Source organism: Myotis brandtii, unplaced genomic scaffold (assembly GCF_000412655.1).
Source record: "Myotis brandtii unplaced genomic scaffold, ASM41265v1 scaffold251, whole genome shotgun sequence".
Classification (NCBI taxonomy): Eukaryota; Metazoa; Chordata; class Mammalia; order Chiroptera; family Vespertilionidae; genus Myotis; species Myotis brandtii.
Window position 1 is genome coordinate 2,198,245 of NW_005359516.1, and position 13,280 is coordinate 2,211,524.

General features: G+C 48.7%; 1 protein-coding gene across 2 annotated transcripts in view; it reads left to right on the forward strand.

Annotated features, from left to right (window-relative positions):
• ADD2 (adducin 2 (beta)) overlaps positions 1–5,883 on the forward strand; it is a 93,907-nt gene extending 88,024 nt beyond the window's left edge. For both annotated transcript variants that reach the window (XM_005867785.2, XM_014540935.1), the window contains exon 16: positions 3,542–5,883. In XM_005867785.2, coding sequence (XP_005867847.1) covers positions 3,542–3,846 — 305 coding nt within the window. In that variant the 3' untranslated portion in view covers positions 3,847–5,883. The remainder of the gene's footprint in view (positions 1–3,541) is intronic.
• Positions 5,884–13,280: the final 7,397 nt, after the last annotated feature.

Sequence of the window (13,280 nt, forward strand, 5' to 3'; positions counted from 1 at the left end):
TCTGGGGAACTTTAACATTCCTGATGCCTGCCTGGGTCCCACTCCTAGGTTCTGAGTTAAATAGTTTGGGGGTGGGAAGGAGGGAAGCCTGGGGTTTTAAGATCCCCCCGGTGAATCTAATGTGTAGCCCAGGTTGAGAACCACTTCACTAGCTACTGGTTTAGAGAAGTGAGTTCTAGGCCCAACTCCAATGCTAACTAACAATAATTCAACTACTAATTTTAGAAAATCAGGTCATCTCTGTGCCTCAGTCTCCTTGTCTGTCAAATGGGGCTACTATTTCCCTTTTTTAAGGTTCTTATACGTGTAAGGGAAGTTGTAGATGAAAAATACTTTGAAAGAGTAAAAGTGGTTATGATTAATAATATACAGTGGGGCCTTGACTTATGAGTTTAATTCGTTCCGTGATGGAACTCGTAACTCAAATTACTCGTATGTCAAATCAAAAAGTGAACGAGTGAGACATGTGATGCTGGGCTGATGTTGTGGCGTTCACTGTGACGTTCACTGCGCCAACTAGCGGTGGGGTATCTGAAGCTGGCTCGTAACCCGAATTTTAGCTCGCAACTCAAAGCAAAAATTGGCTGAGAGACGGCTAGTATCTCGAAAAACTCATTAGTCGGGACACTCGTAAGTCAAGGCCCCACTGTATATGACAGATAATAATTGTGGTTATGATTTAATTGTGGTTATGATTAATAATATATATGACAGATAGTAATAGTGTTACAGTCCACACCACCTAGGTTATAAAAGTGTCTTTAATGAGCTCCCGGAATCACACCTGAGCATGAACACTCTTCCCTGAACCCCCAGAGCCCTCACCACAGAGGGCTGGACCACCATGCAGGGAGTGGCAGCTTGGTGGCCTGCTGGAATCTGCTCCCTCCTGGGTAGAATGTCCACATTGTGGACGCTGCTAGAATGCCCCAACCCCTTAGCACCCTCTAGAGGCCAATTGCTGCCCAAGTGCAGGCCCAGGGTTGCCAGAGGAAACCCATCTGCTTGAGGCCAGAGTCCCAAGTGGATGTCCCCCAACTGTTTGTGTTCGTTGTGTCTCATCGTGGTGTTGTCAACCTGTCTCCACAATGTCTTCCTTTCTCTTCCCATTTGTGCCTTCATCAAAGGAGTTTCCTCCGATTCTGAATACTTGTCTCTGTAGTAAGTATAGAGAGGCTGCTTACTAACCCACTCCACATTTGCAATGGGGGAGGGAGAACTTTTTCAAAAGAAATCTATTCCCCCTCCCTCTTTTTTTTTGCAACTTACAATCCTGCCTTTGGGAGGTTTCCTGGCTATAAAAGTCATGACCAATTTCATATGTCCCATGCATAAACAAAACTTCCCTGAAGGATATACATTCATAGGACACACATGCAAAAACACACACCGATACTTATACAGAGCATGCCACCAGAAAAAACAAGTCCCCACCGTGAATGGGCAGGGGGTCAGCTCCTGGCCATTCCATGTAATAGAGTGCTTTTGGCCCTCACGAGTACATATATCCCTGTTCTGAATGCATGGGCACCTCTAAGGAGCCATGGCCTCTTTTGGGGTTATGGGCCAGAGTCTGCATGACTCTAGAGACTACTATCTTATAGGGATGCATAGAGCACCTGGCTTGACTTCTGTCTTCAGCATCCCTCAGGGCATGCATACCTACTCTCTGTCTCTCTCCATGTGGTTGTGGGCCATATGTGTTTCCATCAGGGTAGCCAGAATTTATACATGTTGGCTCTGGGCTCCCCAACTTATAAAAGCAGATGCTGCTAGGCTTTTTCAAGTCTTCAGCGTGAGGCTGATTCAGTGGCACTTTCTCTGCATTCTGTTGGTTACGGCAAGCCACAGGGCCAGGCCCGATTTAGTGTGGGAGGGGACCACACCCTAGTGTGGGCTCTTAAAAAAAGATAAATGACATGCAAGTGTAGAATGAATATATTGGCAGTAGGTTTAGAGGAGGGCAAGATCATTGTCAAATGTCAAGAGGGGCTTGAGCCAGACCTTGGGACGATGTATACTTGACGGGCAGACAGGAGTAGAGTGGGCTATCCCGGGGTTGTGGTTAGAAAGCTGCGGAAGTGAACATCCTGGAAGAGACACTGGAAGATCAAGAGACAATGAGTGGTTGGAAGCTGAGGGATGGTGAGAAATCAAGTGTGAGAGATGGAATGTCCAAACACGCTCAGGACCTCCCTATAGAAGCACCTCTTCCCCTCCTCCATCCTCTGCAAGCTTTTCAGCCCTTTGTCTCCACATTCACAGGGGTCTGGATGTGGACCTTGGCTTCCAAGATGAGTCTTGTTCCAAATTACCCACTCTCTGGATCCCCTTTCCCATCCCCTGCTTCCTGGGGACACCATCCTTGGACAGAGCCTTCAGTTTTCAGCCTCTGCTGCACTCCACCCACCCTCACATCTGTCCCCTACTCCCAGAGCTCTAAGTGTCTCACCCAAGAGAGAAAGCCAGTGATTGTTGTTAGGGGATCTTAGAAGACAAGCTCCTATCTGCCCCTCCTTCTTAGGGCTCTTCCCACCCTGGTCCTCAATTCACTGAAGACCAATTGAGAGCTCTGGGCAGTTCCAGCCTTAACTCTTTGGAGATGTTAACAGAGGAGGAGTCTAGGCTCTCAGAGCTGGTCTTTGATACTTTCCTAATGGAGCCTAATAAGTGCTTATTTCTGGAGCCCTGACCTGTTGCACCTTCTCTTGGCCACCCAAACTCTCCAATGGTCTCTGTCCCTTGTCGCCAAGGGACTGGGGACCTCATTTTGGAGTCTAAGGCCCACTGTGCCTCCACTAGCCCCCCTTTCATTTACTGTTCCTCCCCTAAATAATTGATAGTTTGGGAGCTCTGAGATCCTGATGGGTGCACTTGGCGTGGCCTCATTTTCTGGATAGTGAGAAGTTTGAGTGCCACTCTCCTAACCCAAGACACAGACCAGGGGCTGAGCTATAGATGAGGTTGATTAATCCTTATCTTACAAACACAGGGTTCATGTCACTCAGGAATTCCATCCTCCTTCTGCCTTCCCCTCTCTGCCTACAGAGAAGGCAACTCTCCATTCTTCTAAAAGTTCCTCCCTCATGTAGGAAATAAAATGGTATGAAAAAATATAATTTCCATATATTTACTGGTGAAATTGCACCAGTTACAATTCTTAGATGCCTCCACTGAGTTGTACAGGACACTGCTCTCCCCGCTCCTACAGCCTCTGTCCTTGCCTGTGTCTGTTTCCTCTGTCTGTGCCTAGAAAGGCCCCTAGCTGGGCCATATTTGGACACCGTTACCTGTTTGCATTTGTCAACAAGAGCCCAGAGTCACTGACCTGCAAAGGGCTTGTTCTCAGGCCAGGCCGTGTGGAAAGGGTGCAGGTTTGAATGAGAGCCCTGCCTACCCTCTGCTCCTACAACATCAGCCTGCTCTTTCACTGCTCTGGACTTAACTTTGTAGAATTGCCTAGAAGAAGTTCTGGTAACCCCAGGTGGAAGCTCTCACCTGAATGACATCTTATGGGTCATGTCTTTTGATCTTTTTCCAGAAGGTGCTAAGGAGACAGAAACAAGCAAAGCCACCACAGAGCCCGAAACAAAGCCAGAAGGGGTGGTGGTCAACGGGAGGGAGGACGAGCAGACCGCAGAGGAAATTCTCAGCAAAGGCTTGAGCCAGATGACCACCAATGCTGACACGGAAGTTGACACCTCTAAGGACAAAACCGAGTCGGTCACCAGCGGCCCCATGTCCCCAGAGGGCTCACCTTCCAAATCTCCCTCAAAGAAGAAAAAGAAATTCCGAACCCCATCCTTCCTGAAAAAGAGCAAAAAGAAGGAGAAGGTGGAGTCCTGATTCATAGCACCCTGGGGCTCCCATCTGCATCCTCTCTCCCACCTTCCCTTCTTCCCATCTCCGCCCCTGGAAGCACAGGGCCAAGGAGGGATAGAGCAGGACCCTGGACCACACGCTGATGGGGAACATAGAGATCGCCCGACCAACCCCTCATTTACAATCGCCCCAGAGAAATCAGGTGACTTTCCAAGGTCACACAGCTAGTTAGTGGCAGAGCCTGCACTGGAATTCAGGCCTCCTGGCTTCCAGTCCAGTGCTCTTTCTACTACCCAACACTGCCTAGTTGTGGGCTGCCTTTGTGAGGGTGCTGCCCACTGAGCTGAACCTCGGGCAAGAGGGCAAGAGTGGGCCACAAGCTCTCACAGGCTCAGACTAAAAATCAGGTCAAGGCTTCCCCTGAACAAGGTCCTTTTCCTCATGGGAACCCGATCTCCTACTGATGGAGCTATCACTATGTTTAGAAATCTCTCTCCTCTTTTTCATAGGGTCCCTGCCTTGCTGCTCACAGTAACCAGACAAATTGACCTGTCCCCTCCACCAGAAGTTAATCTTTGTTCCCAAGGACTGATGGCTTAACTTGTGCTTCCCCAACCACTAACCTTGAGCTTTCTTCATGGAACCTCCTGAATTATGGATGGAAGAGTTGTAAAAGTTGGCAGACACAGGGCAAGCCAAGCTGTCCATGGAATGGGAGATAATTAATCAGTGTAAGATGCCAGGAGCTTGACCCATTCAAGTGTATCTCAGGAGCTTCCAAAGTAAAACCAAATTTAGCTTAGAAAACAGTTGTCTCATGCTCAGGGCAGACATTTGGGGGAAGGTAGGTCCTCGTTTGGCTTTGGGTTATATGAGGATGATAAAAAAAATGCTATCCCTTTCTAGCTTTGCATGACACATGCAGCTCTACCCACCTCACTCTGCCTGGCAGTGAGGGGTCCCCTGACTTTCCCTCAAACCAGAAGCACTGGTTCATGGACTAGAACTGGCATCTTACCCTAGGCACCTTGGCCTTGGGTCCTTTGGATTCCAACTCAGTCACTCTGGTGATGAACCTTTCAGGATTAATCAGAGAGGCTTAGGTGTCCTTGGCCCTGTCACTATGTCCATCCTGGGGCCTAGTAATGGCCACAGCTATTGTTTTAAATGCTAACACTGTCTTTTCATATTCTTCCATGGGGTATTGATTAATGAGCATTGTTAGCTCCTAAAAAAAAAAATAGACAATCCATTCTCTTTAAAGCACAGTGTCTTCAAAGGATATTTTCCCTCTTTGTCCTGATTATTGTAAAAGTATTTTTGAAAGTTCTTAATCATAGTTTTCCATGTTTGAGCACTTACTGTATATAGAGACACTGTGTAGGCTTTATATACATTACATCCTTTAACCCTCACATAATATGGGTAAGATTAGTCCCATTTTATGGGAAAGGAAACTGAGCCCCCAAAAGGAAAATTGACATGTTCCAGGTGGCTTGGCTAGGAAGATTCAGAGCCTGGACTTAAATCCAAGTCAGCCTGAGTCCAGAGCCTTTGCTCTTAATAGCCGTGGTGATCAAAAAATCTCTAATCCCCAGGGGTGGTGGTTTCAGTCCAGGCCCCATTTTTGTGACTGGTCTCCACTGTATAATGTCAGTACGGAAAATGAAGGCAGGAAATTACCCTGTTCTCCCTCATCTGTGCACGTTAAGTTCCTGGTTAACGTGAACTGTGGCCAGGCCAGTGTGGACCTCTGACAAAGGAGATGCAGGGGACTTCTGGTTGGGCAGGACATACCATTCATAGTTGGGTTATTTCTTGAGAAAAAAAGAAAACTGATATGACTAAGGAAAACCCAATGCTGTGTCTCTCCAATGCAGATTCCCAACTGCTACCCCAGCCCCCATGTACCCCTCCCCCATTCTGCTTTTTGATTGGGTCTTGAGATGGGACAACCTAATTATCAGGGGCACTGATGCCTCAGAAAAGTCTGTGATATAGGAAATGCCTTTAAAAGCCAATCCTTTGATGCCTTCTTTATAAAAGTAGACTTCACATTCATTCATTGGTCCCTTCACAATATTTGTTAAGCACCCACTATATGTCAGGCATTATGCTGACGTTAAAAGTAAACAATCATTGTGACTAGAATAGTAAGTGGCAAGCAATGTTAAGAAAAGGGTGGAGTGGACACAACCATTGATGCAGCTTTTTATGTGTGAGTGGTTGTAGCTTAGAGATATGTTGATTGACTCTGCATTCAACAAATTCTCTTTATTCCCTTTACAACAGGGAGGCCTCATTCAGATGAATATGCCAGAGCTTGTTGGAATTTGGGCATTGTCCTTGGACTTTATGCCAGGAGTCCACCTCATATTTATCCATTTGTCCATTCCTTGTACATTAAGAAAACACATGTATGAGCTTGGATTATGGGCCAGGCCTGAGGGCACCTCATAAGTAAAGGAGGCACATAGAAAAGTTACAAACAGGCAAGGGTGCAGAGGTGGCATTAGGAAGCAATGGTTTATTGTCCTCTGGACCAGAGAAACCTTCCTAAAAGGAATGATAGTTGAGTTAGATTTTCAAAACAAAGAGGAATTTCCTAGGAGGACAAAAGGTTAGGCAGGCCATTCCAGGATGAGGGAAGAGCACGTTTAAAGGCCCAGAAGCATAAAACTCTATGATGTGTGCACTAAGCACAAGGTGTAAGGTGGGAGGCAGAGATGGGGTGTTCGTTTCACAGGTGGGCAGGACCGAATCATAAAGAAACTTGTAGAAAGTATGGAGGAACCAGACTCTATCATGTAAGGGGTTTGGAGCCACTCAGGACTTCTAATCAGGGTAGAGTCATGATCAGCCTCAGGTTTTAGGAAACCTTTGGTGGCTGAGTGGAGAATGGACTTAAAGAGGAGTGGGCTGGGGGCATGGACAATCTTCTTGTAAGGAGGCCTTTCTGAACGTCACTACTAAACCATGTTAGGTGACCTGCCTCACACTACATTTTCCCTTAGAGCAAAAAGTGAGCTTCCAGCACAGAATTCATTTCCATCAAATGATTTGGATAAGGCATCTTAAGAAAGATTTTTGACAAAAAGAGGGAAATCCTATATAATAAAAGCCTAATATGTCAAATCGACTGAAGAACGACCGGTGGAATGACCGGTCGCTATGACGCACACTGACCACCAGGGGGCAGATGCTCAATGCAGGAACTACCCCCAGCCCACAGGCCCCAGGCCAGCCAAGGTGGGTGCCGGGGGGCGGGGGGGTCACCCCCATCACCCCACTGTTTGCCCTGCAGAGGGAGGCAACTGGCAGAAGCTGCAGGGCGATTGGGGGGTGGGGCCAGCCGGCAAGCGGGTTGGCGCTGTCCCCCCACCCCCATCACCTGGCCAGTCGCCTCCCACAGAGAGAGGCGACCGGCAGCAGCGGCGGGGTGCGGGGCCGTTGAGCAAGTGGTGCTAGGCTGGCCAAGGCGGGTGCCAGCAGGAGCTCCCCAATTGCCCCTCCGGTCACCCCACAGATCAGCTCTGATCGCCAACCAGGCCTAGGGACCGTACCCATGCACAAATTTTGTGCACCAGGCCTCTAGTATTCAAATAAGGAGCTTGGTTTCCGGTTCTATTTTGGCTTGTGTAGAGTTGCTCTTCCCTTGTCTGTATTGATGTGGCGTGCTTAGCTCCAGGCCTGTGGCTGTGCACTGGATGCTGTTGAAGCAGATGTTCAGTCCAAACAGAACCAAAGGCTTTTAGGGTGACAGGTGGGGATGTTGTCTTTGGCTCTAGTTAAAAGCTGGCTGAAATCTTGGACCAGAATCTGTCTGGAGAAAATGTATGTACAGAGAGCTCAGAATCGGTAGGCAATAGTTCATTTCAAGTTGGGATAGGCCGCAGAAAAGGAATGAGATGATGGAACTAGTCTGCTGTGCTGTGGCCAGCTGAGATGGGAAGTGGAGAGGGTTTGAGGCTATTTCCACGGAAAGATGGGCAAGAGTGGGAGGAAGGCAGAGGGAGGGGTGATAAAGAGAGATAAGCGTAGTCCCAGCCACTCTCTGTGCTCGGTGGCTGGCACCCAGCAGTGCTGTGGGAGAACTATCCTCACCCTGTGACCTTTCCTCAAACTGCAAAAGTGCAGCCAAGGTGGAGCCACAGCCCAGATCTGGGCTCCATAGGAGCCCCTTGGCCTGCAGGTGGCCCAAGGAACTGTCCTACTTTGGCCAGGTTACACACAGATAAGAGTAACCTTCCTCGACCCCTCTGTACAAAAACAGGGTTCATCTGCAAACGGAGATGTTACTTTTGAAGGACTGGGTGTGTTTGGATGAACTCCATTGGAAAGCATTGTCCTTATACCACTGGCATGCATATATACTGGGCCTGGAAGCCTGCTTCCTGTGTCTAACACTGGGCCACTCATTCCTGAATATGGCAATATAGTCACTCAGCTGTCATTTGTCAGTGTCATAGCAGATGGCTACCACTTTTGTCAGCACGGGGGAAACTGCTAGAAAGCCACTTCTCTGATTACATGGATTTGAAAGAACCATTTGCCTAAGAGCACAGTTCACTTCAGAAAGTCTGAAAGATGAAAAAGAAGTGTGGGCTTTTCCAGGCAGATACGCATAGGGCTAGGTGAACACATAGCCCACATGTCTGCCATCTTTTGCACAAGTGTGAAGTTCATGTTCTAGTTCCAGGCCAAGAGTATTCAGTTTCTGACTATTGGACAAATGAGAAAATGCATGGCACCTGTTTCTTTCATGCAGGTCAGCAGAAGCCCGTGAGCTTGGAAATAGAGCCCAAGCAAACTGTCTAAGACAGTGGTTCTCAACCTTCTGGCCCTTTAAATACAGTTCCTCATGTTGTGACCCAACTATACAATTATTTTCATTGCTACTTCATAACTGTAATGTTGCTACTGTTATGAATCGTCATGTAAATATCTGATATGCAGGATTGTCTTAGGCGACCCCTGTGAAAGGGGTCACTGGTCTAAGACAACAGCACTCAAAGAGTCTGAGAAGAAATGAGGGAGGAGATAAAGCCATGCCTTGCACACCCACAAAAAGGACAGGGCACCTCACAACTCAAAACCTGCTGGCACATCTTACTGCCAGTGTCCCCCATCTATCCCGGGGGGGATAATGTAATGTGAGATTAAGTCAGAGGCCTTGAACTGACTCTAATAAAATGTGCTCTTTGGTTATTTATCTGCACGGGTCCACTCACGCTACAATACAAAAAGCAGGCACTTTAGAGTATTTATATCCAAATGTCCTGTTAACCAACCTACACCCACTTGGATGGGAGATATATATATCGCCAGAAGTAAGAGCCCACATGTAGAGCCCTGTCACCAAGGCACACCCAACCCTCTTGAGCCTCTCACAGTGAGAAGCCACCCTCAGCCAGGAGTCAGCGTGGGGATTTGGGGTGGGGAGTCATTCCTCAATGGAGAAAGCTTCACTCATCATTGTCATGGAGACAGGCTTCTCTTTTTAGGCACAGTTAGAAAGAACCCCCAGCTTGAAAAAAGAATACGGTGGTAATGGTTCTTATTGATTCATACTTAAGCGGTATCAGGTTTTGTCAAAATGATGATTGGTGCCATTTTCCTTCTAGATGCCCCCAACAGTTGGGTCATGGCTTTGAGAAATTGGGGCCTGAAGATGAAGGAGAAATGGTCACTGTTACTGACACAGGGAGGGATTCAGGGGCAGCCAGAGCCAGAGCCTCCTGGCTCCTGGCTCACCCGTTTCCCTGGCAGCAGGATGAGGCCAGCTGTTGAGTGCAGTCCCTTGTCTCTGAGTCTCATAAAGAAAATGTCGAGAGGGCTTAGGTTGTGGTGGTAAGGAGTAACAATAGAAGAACCCTAAACCCTTCTCCCCTCCAGCAAATCACCTTGTATAAAGTTTAGAAGCTCAAAGGCCACATCTTCCCTTTCAAAGTGGATCAGAAGGAGGACCACAGTTGGACCATGGACGGAGGGGCCACATTTAAATACATCAAAGCCCTTACAAAAAGGGAAATATATATTTTGGGGACCCCACCCCCACATTTCAACTCCACCTCATGCCTCTTGGGCCTGCTTTGTGAGCGATTGTTTGATCTCGGTGATCGGCTCCACCTTTAAATTCCCCGGATCTGTGGGCGTAGTGGTCACCCTCCCCCGGGAGAAGGGACAGGGAGAGCCTGGGCTGGCCTGGCCGGGGCGTGGGGTCTGGATAGAGAGTGCGGTGTACGCTAAAGCTGTGGATGGTTTGGTGTTCTCTAAAGCTGTGGATGGTCTGGTATTCTCAAAAGCTGTGGATGGTTTGGTGTTCTCTAAAGCTGTGGATGGTTTTGGTGAAATGTCTGTGTCTGACAATCGTCTCCCGCGTACATACATTGTGTGTGTTTAGCTTGTCCTCGTGTTGTGACGGTTCCAATAGGGTTCCATGTACATGCCCTTCCTGCTATGGAAATGCCAGCCCGGTCACACGCAGCAGCTCCACGGATGGGTTTGCCTTTCTCTGCGCTAACACTTTTTGAGCCACTGATGTGCAGATTGGTGATTCGTTTCTTGGGCTTTTATTTTGCAATTTTATATATATATAACACACATATATAATATATATATATTTATGGGTTGGTTTTGTATCGTCTTCTGTTTGAATCTCTGAGCACCAAAGCTGCCCTTGGATTTTCAAGAGAATGCCCCAAAGCCACTTCCGGACCCCCTCCCCCTCCCCCATCTCTGGTGTTTGTGTGCCGGGCGGTGCCTCTGCCCGTGGACTTCTGTATGTACGTGCTGTTATCTCACCCACAGATATGACCCGAGTAAATCTACCTTGCTTGGCCTCCCGGTGTGTGACCCGTCTCTGTCGGCCATGAGTTCTGCCAGCTCCCAGGGCAGCAGAAGCCAGAGAGGGGGTCCATTCATGGAAACATCCGATCACACCTTTATCCTTGAAACCATTCCTCGCGCATGGAAAGCTGAACATGTGAATTGAGTTCCGATGGGGGAGGGAGGCAACAAAATGCTCCAGACCCCTGAGAAGGTCCGGCATGTGGGTTTGCAAACAGCTCTGTGGAGGAGGAGGATTTAGATGGGAGCGGGGAGGGGGAGGGTTGGGAGGAGTTACGAAAACATACATGGTCCCGAGGGGAAGCAGCAGGGGTAGACTGGAGGGCAGGGGGTGGAAAGGAAAGGTGTGTCAGGCCACAATCAGAGGCTTGGGAGAGCCCTCAAAGGGTTCTCTCTCTCCCTCCCAGAATGGAGATACTGGGGAGAGAACAAAGAAGAAAGAGCCCATTTTGCCCCTCTCAGCTCTTCACAAACTTACTGTGGAGCCCAGGACTTACTGTGGATCCACACATATCGGTCAGGCGTTAGTGTCTTATACGCCCCTCTCAGCTCTTCACAAACGAGGAGCCCAGGACTTACTGCGGATCCACACATATCGGTCAGGCGTTAGTGTCTTATACACAGCACTTTATTTCAATCCCGCTGAAACCCTGTGGGTGGTCCTGTCATTATTACCCGCTTTACAGTTAAGGCTCTGTCCTAGGAGTTTTTCATGCCCCACAGGTTAATATGTGGTGAAGCCCAAATTCAAACCCAAATCTTCCAGGTGACCAAACCCCTCACTCTTTCCACCCTTTCCACTCGCTGCTCCACAGGCGTAGTCCCCATCATCACTCCCAGCCCACTGCTTCCAGGTGACCTGTTCCCTACACCAGAGACCCTGCACCCAGAGACCCTGCACCCAGAGACCCTGCACCCAGGGACCCGATACCCAGGGACCCTACACCCTGAAGCTCCCTGGCTCCTGTGGGCCTAACGGCAAGGAGCCCAGGCCTGCCCCTGCCCCAAAGCCATCAGTCTTTTCTCTCCTGAAGTCATCGAGAAAACTGCCTGTAAACAGCACTTCTCAGCTCTGCAGTCTCACAGCTGTGTTCACTGACCAGGCCAACGACCAGGCAGTGTGCTGACGCACTGTGTAAAGCTCGCTGCCATGGAAGGTGGTGATGCAAACGTGGGAGCAGGGTGCCCTCTGCCTGCCAGAAACGCTGAGGAATTTCTTCCGAGTATATAGCGGAAGAAATAGACCAGCTCCCACTCGGGCACTCAGAGCCAGCTGGTAGCAGTGGGTGGGCTGCGGTGCAGGGGGCAGGGACACTGGGGAAATGTGGTGGGCACCTATCCTGGCCTCAAGAGCCAGGTGCCAGGATTCACTCTGCAGGAACCCTACTGACACTACCGAGGATTTCCACCAGGAGGCGACATTTCCCTTCTCTGCTTCCACTTTGCAGAAACAGTCCCAAGCAGCACTGGTTCTATTTTTTGGCCCCCAGCAGTGCTGTCATGGACTTTCGTCTCTTTTTGTCACTAGCAAAGGGATCAAGGATGAGCAGTGAGCCTCCTTACTCACCCAAGACCAGGAACCTATCCAAATGCCTTAACACATATCCAGCACTCCCGGCCTGGTTTCCAGAGTCCCCATCTCTGGGCAACCTGCCCCATGGCCAGCCCATTGGGATCTGTCCCCCCAGCCAAGAGGTCATACTAGATAGTGAGCAGGGTTCCAGGGCTCTGGAGCCGTGCTGCTTGGGCTGACTCCTGGCCCGAGTTTGTGAGCTCTGTGCCCTTGGGTAAGTCACTTAACATCTCCAAGACAGTTTCCTCAGCTGTAAAATGAGGAAATAATCAATCATCAGGGGAAAATCAGAACTTGGGGGGACTAATTTTTTATTATTTAAGATTTTTGAATTGTACATAGTGGGGGGGGGGGGGCACCATACAAATTTTCACTGCTTCAGACGTCTATTCTTAAAACGAATGCTTAACATATAACCAAACATACACACAGACACACCCACACATGTCAACATACACAGAACCACATGCATCCCCAGACACAGACAGTCATACTCATGCACTCCCAGCATCATTCTAAAAAAACTTAAAATTTATTATCTCCTTTTCCAGTGTTTGATCTGTTCAAAAGATTCTGTCTTCAGAGCAAGCACAGGAGTCTCCCTCTAGAGGGGGGGTGTCTTTGCCTTGTACAATCTCAGCCTGCAGCTAAGGTTGCCCTGACCAGCATGACTGCCTAAACCCTTGGGGGTGCAGGACCAGAGTATACTTGGAAGCTTACATACTGTATCTCTAAACACTGACACGTTTTAAATCAAGTTAAATGTTTTAAGTATGTTCTATCCTCCTGCCTTTACAAATGTCTATATATATATATAAAAGCTTAATATGGTAAGTATTCGACTGATCAATCGACCAGTCGCTATAATGCACACTGACCACCGGGGGGCAGACATTCCGACTGGTAGGTTAGCTTGCTGCTGGGTTCCGGCCAGTAGGGACTGGGTGAGATGGGCTGGACACACCCTGGAGTCAACCTCCCTCAGTCCCTCCCCAGTCTCTGAAATATTTCTTCTAATTAATTTCCTATCGATGTG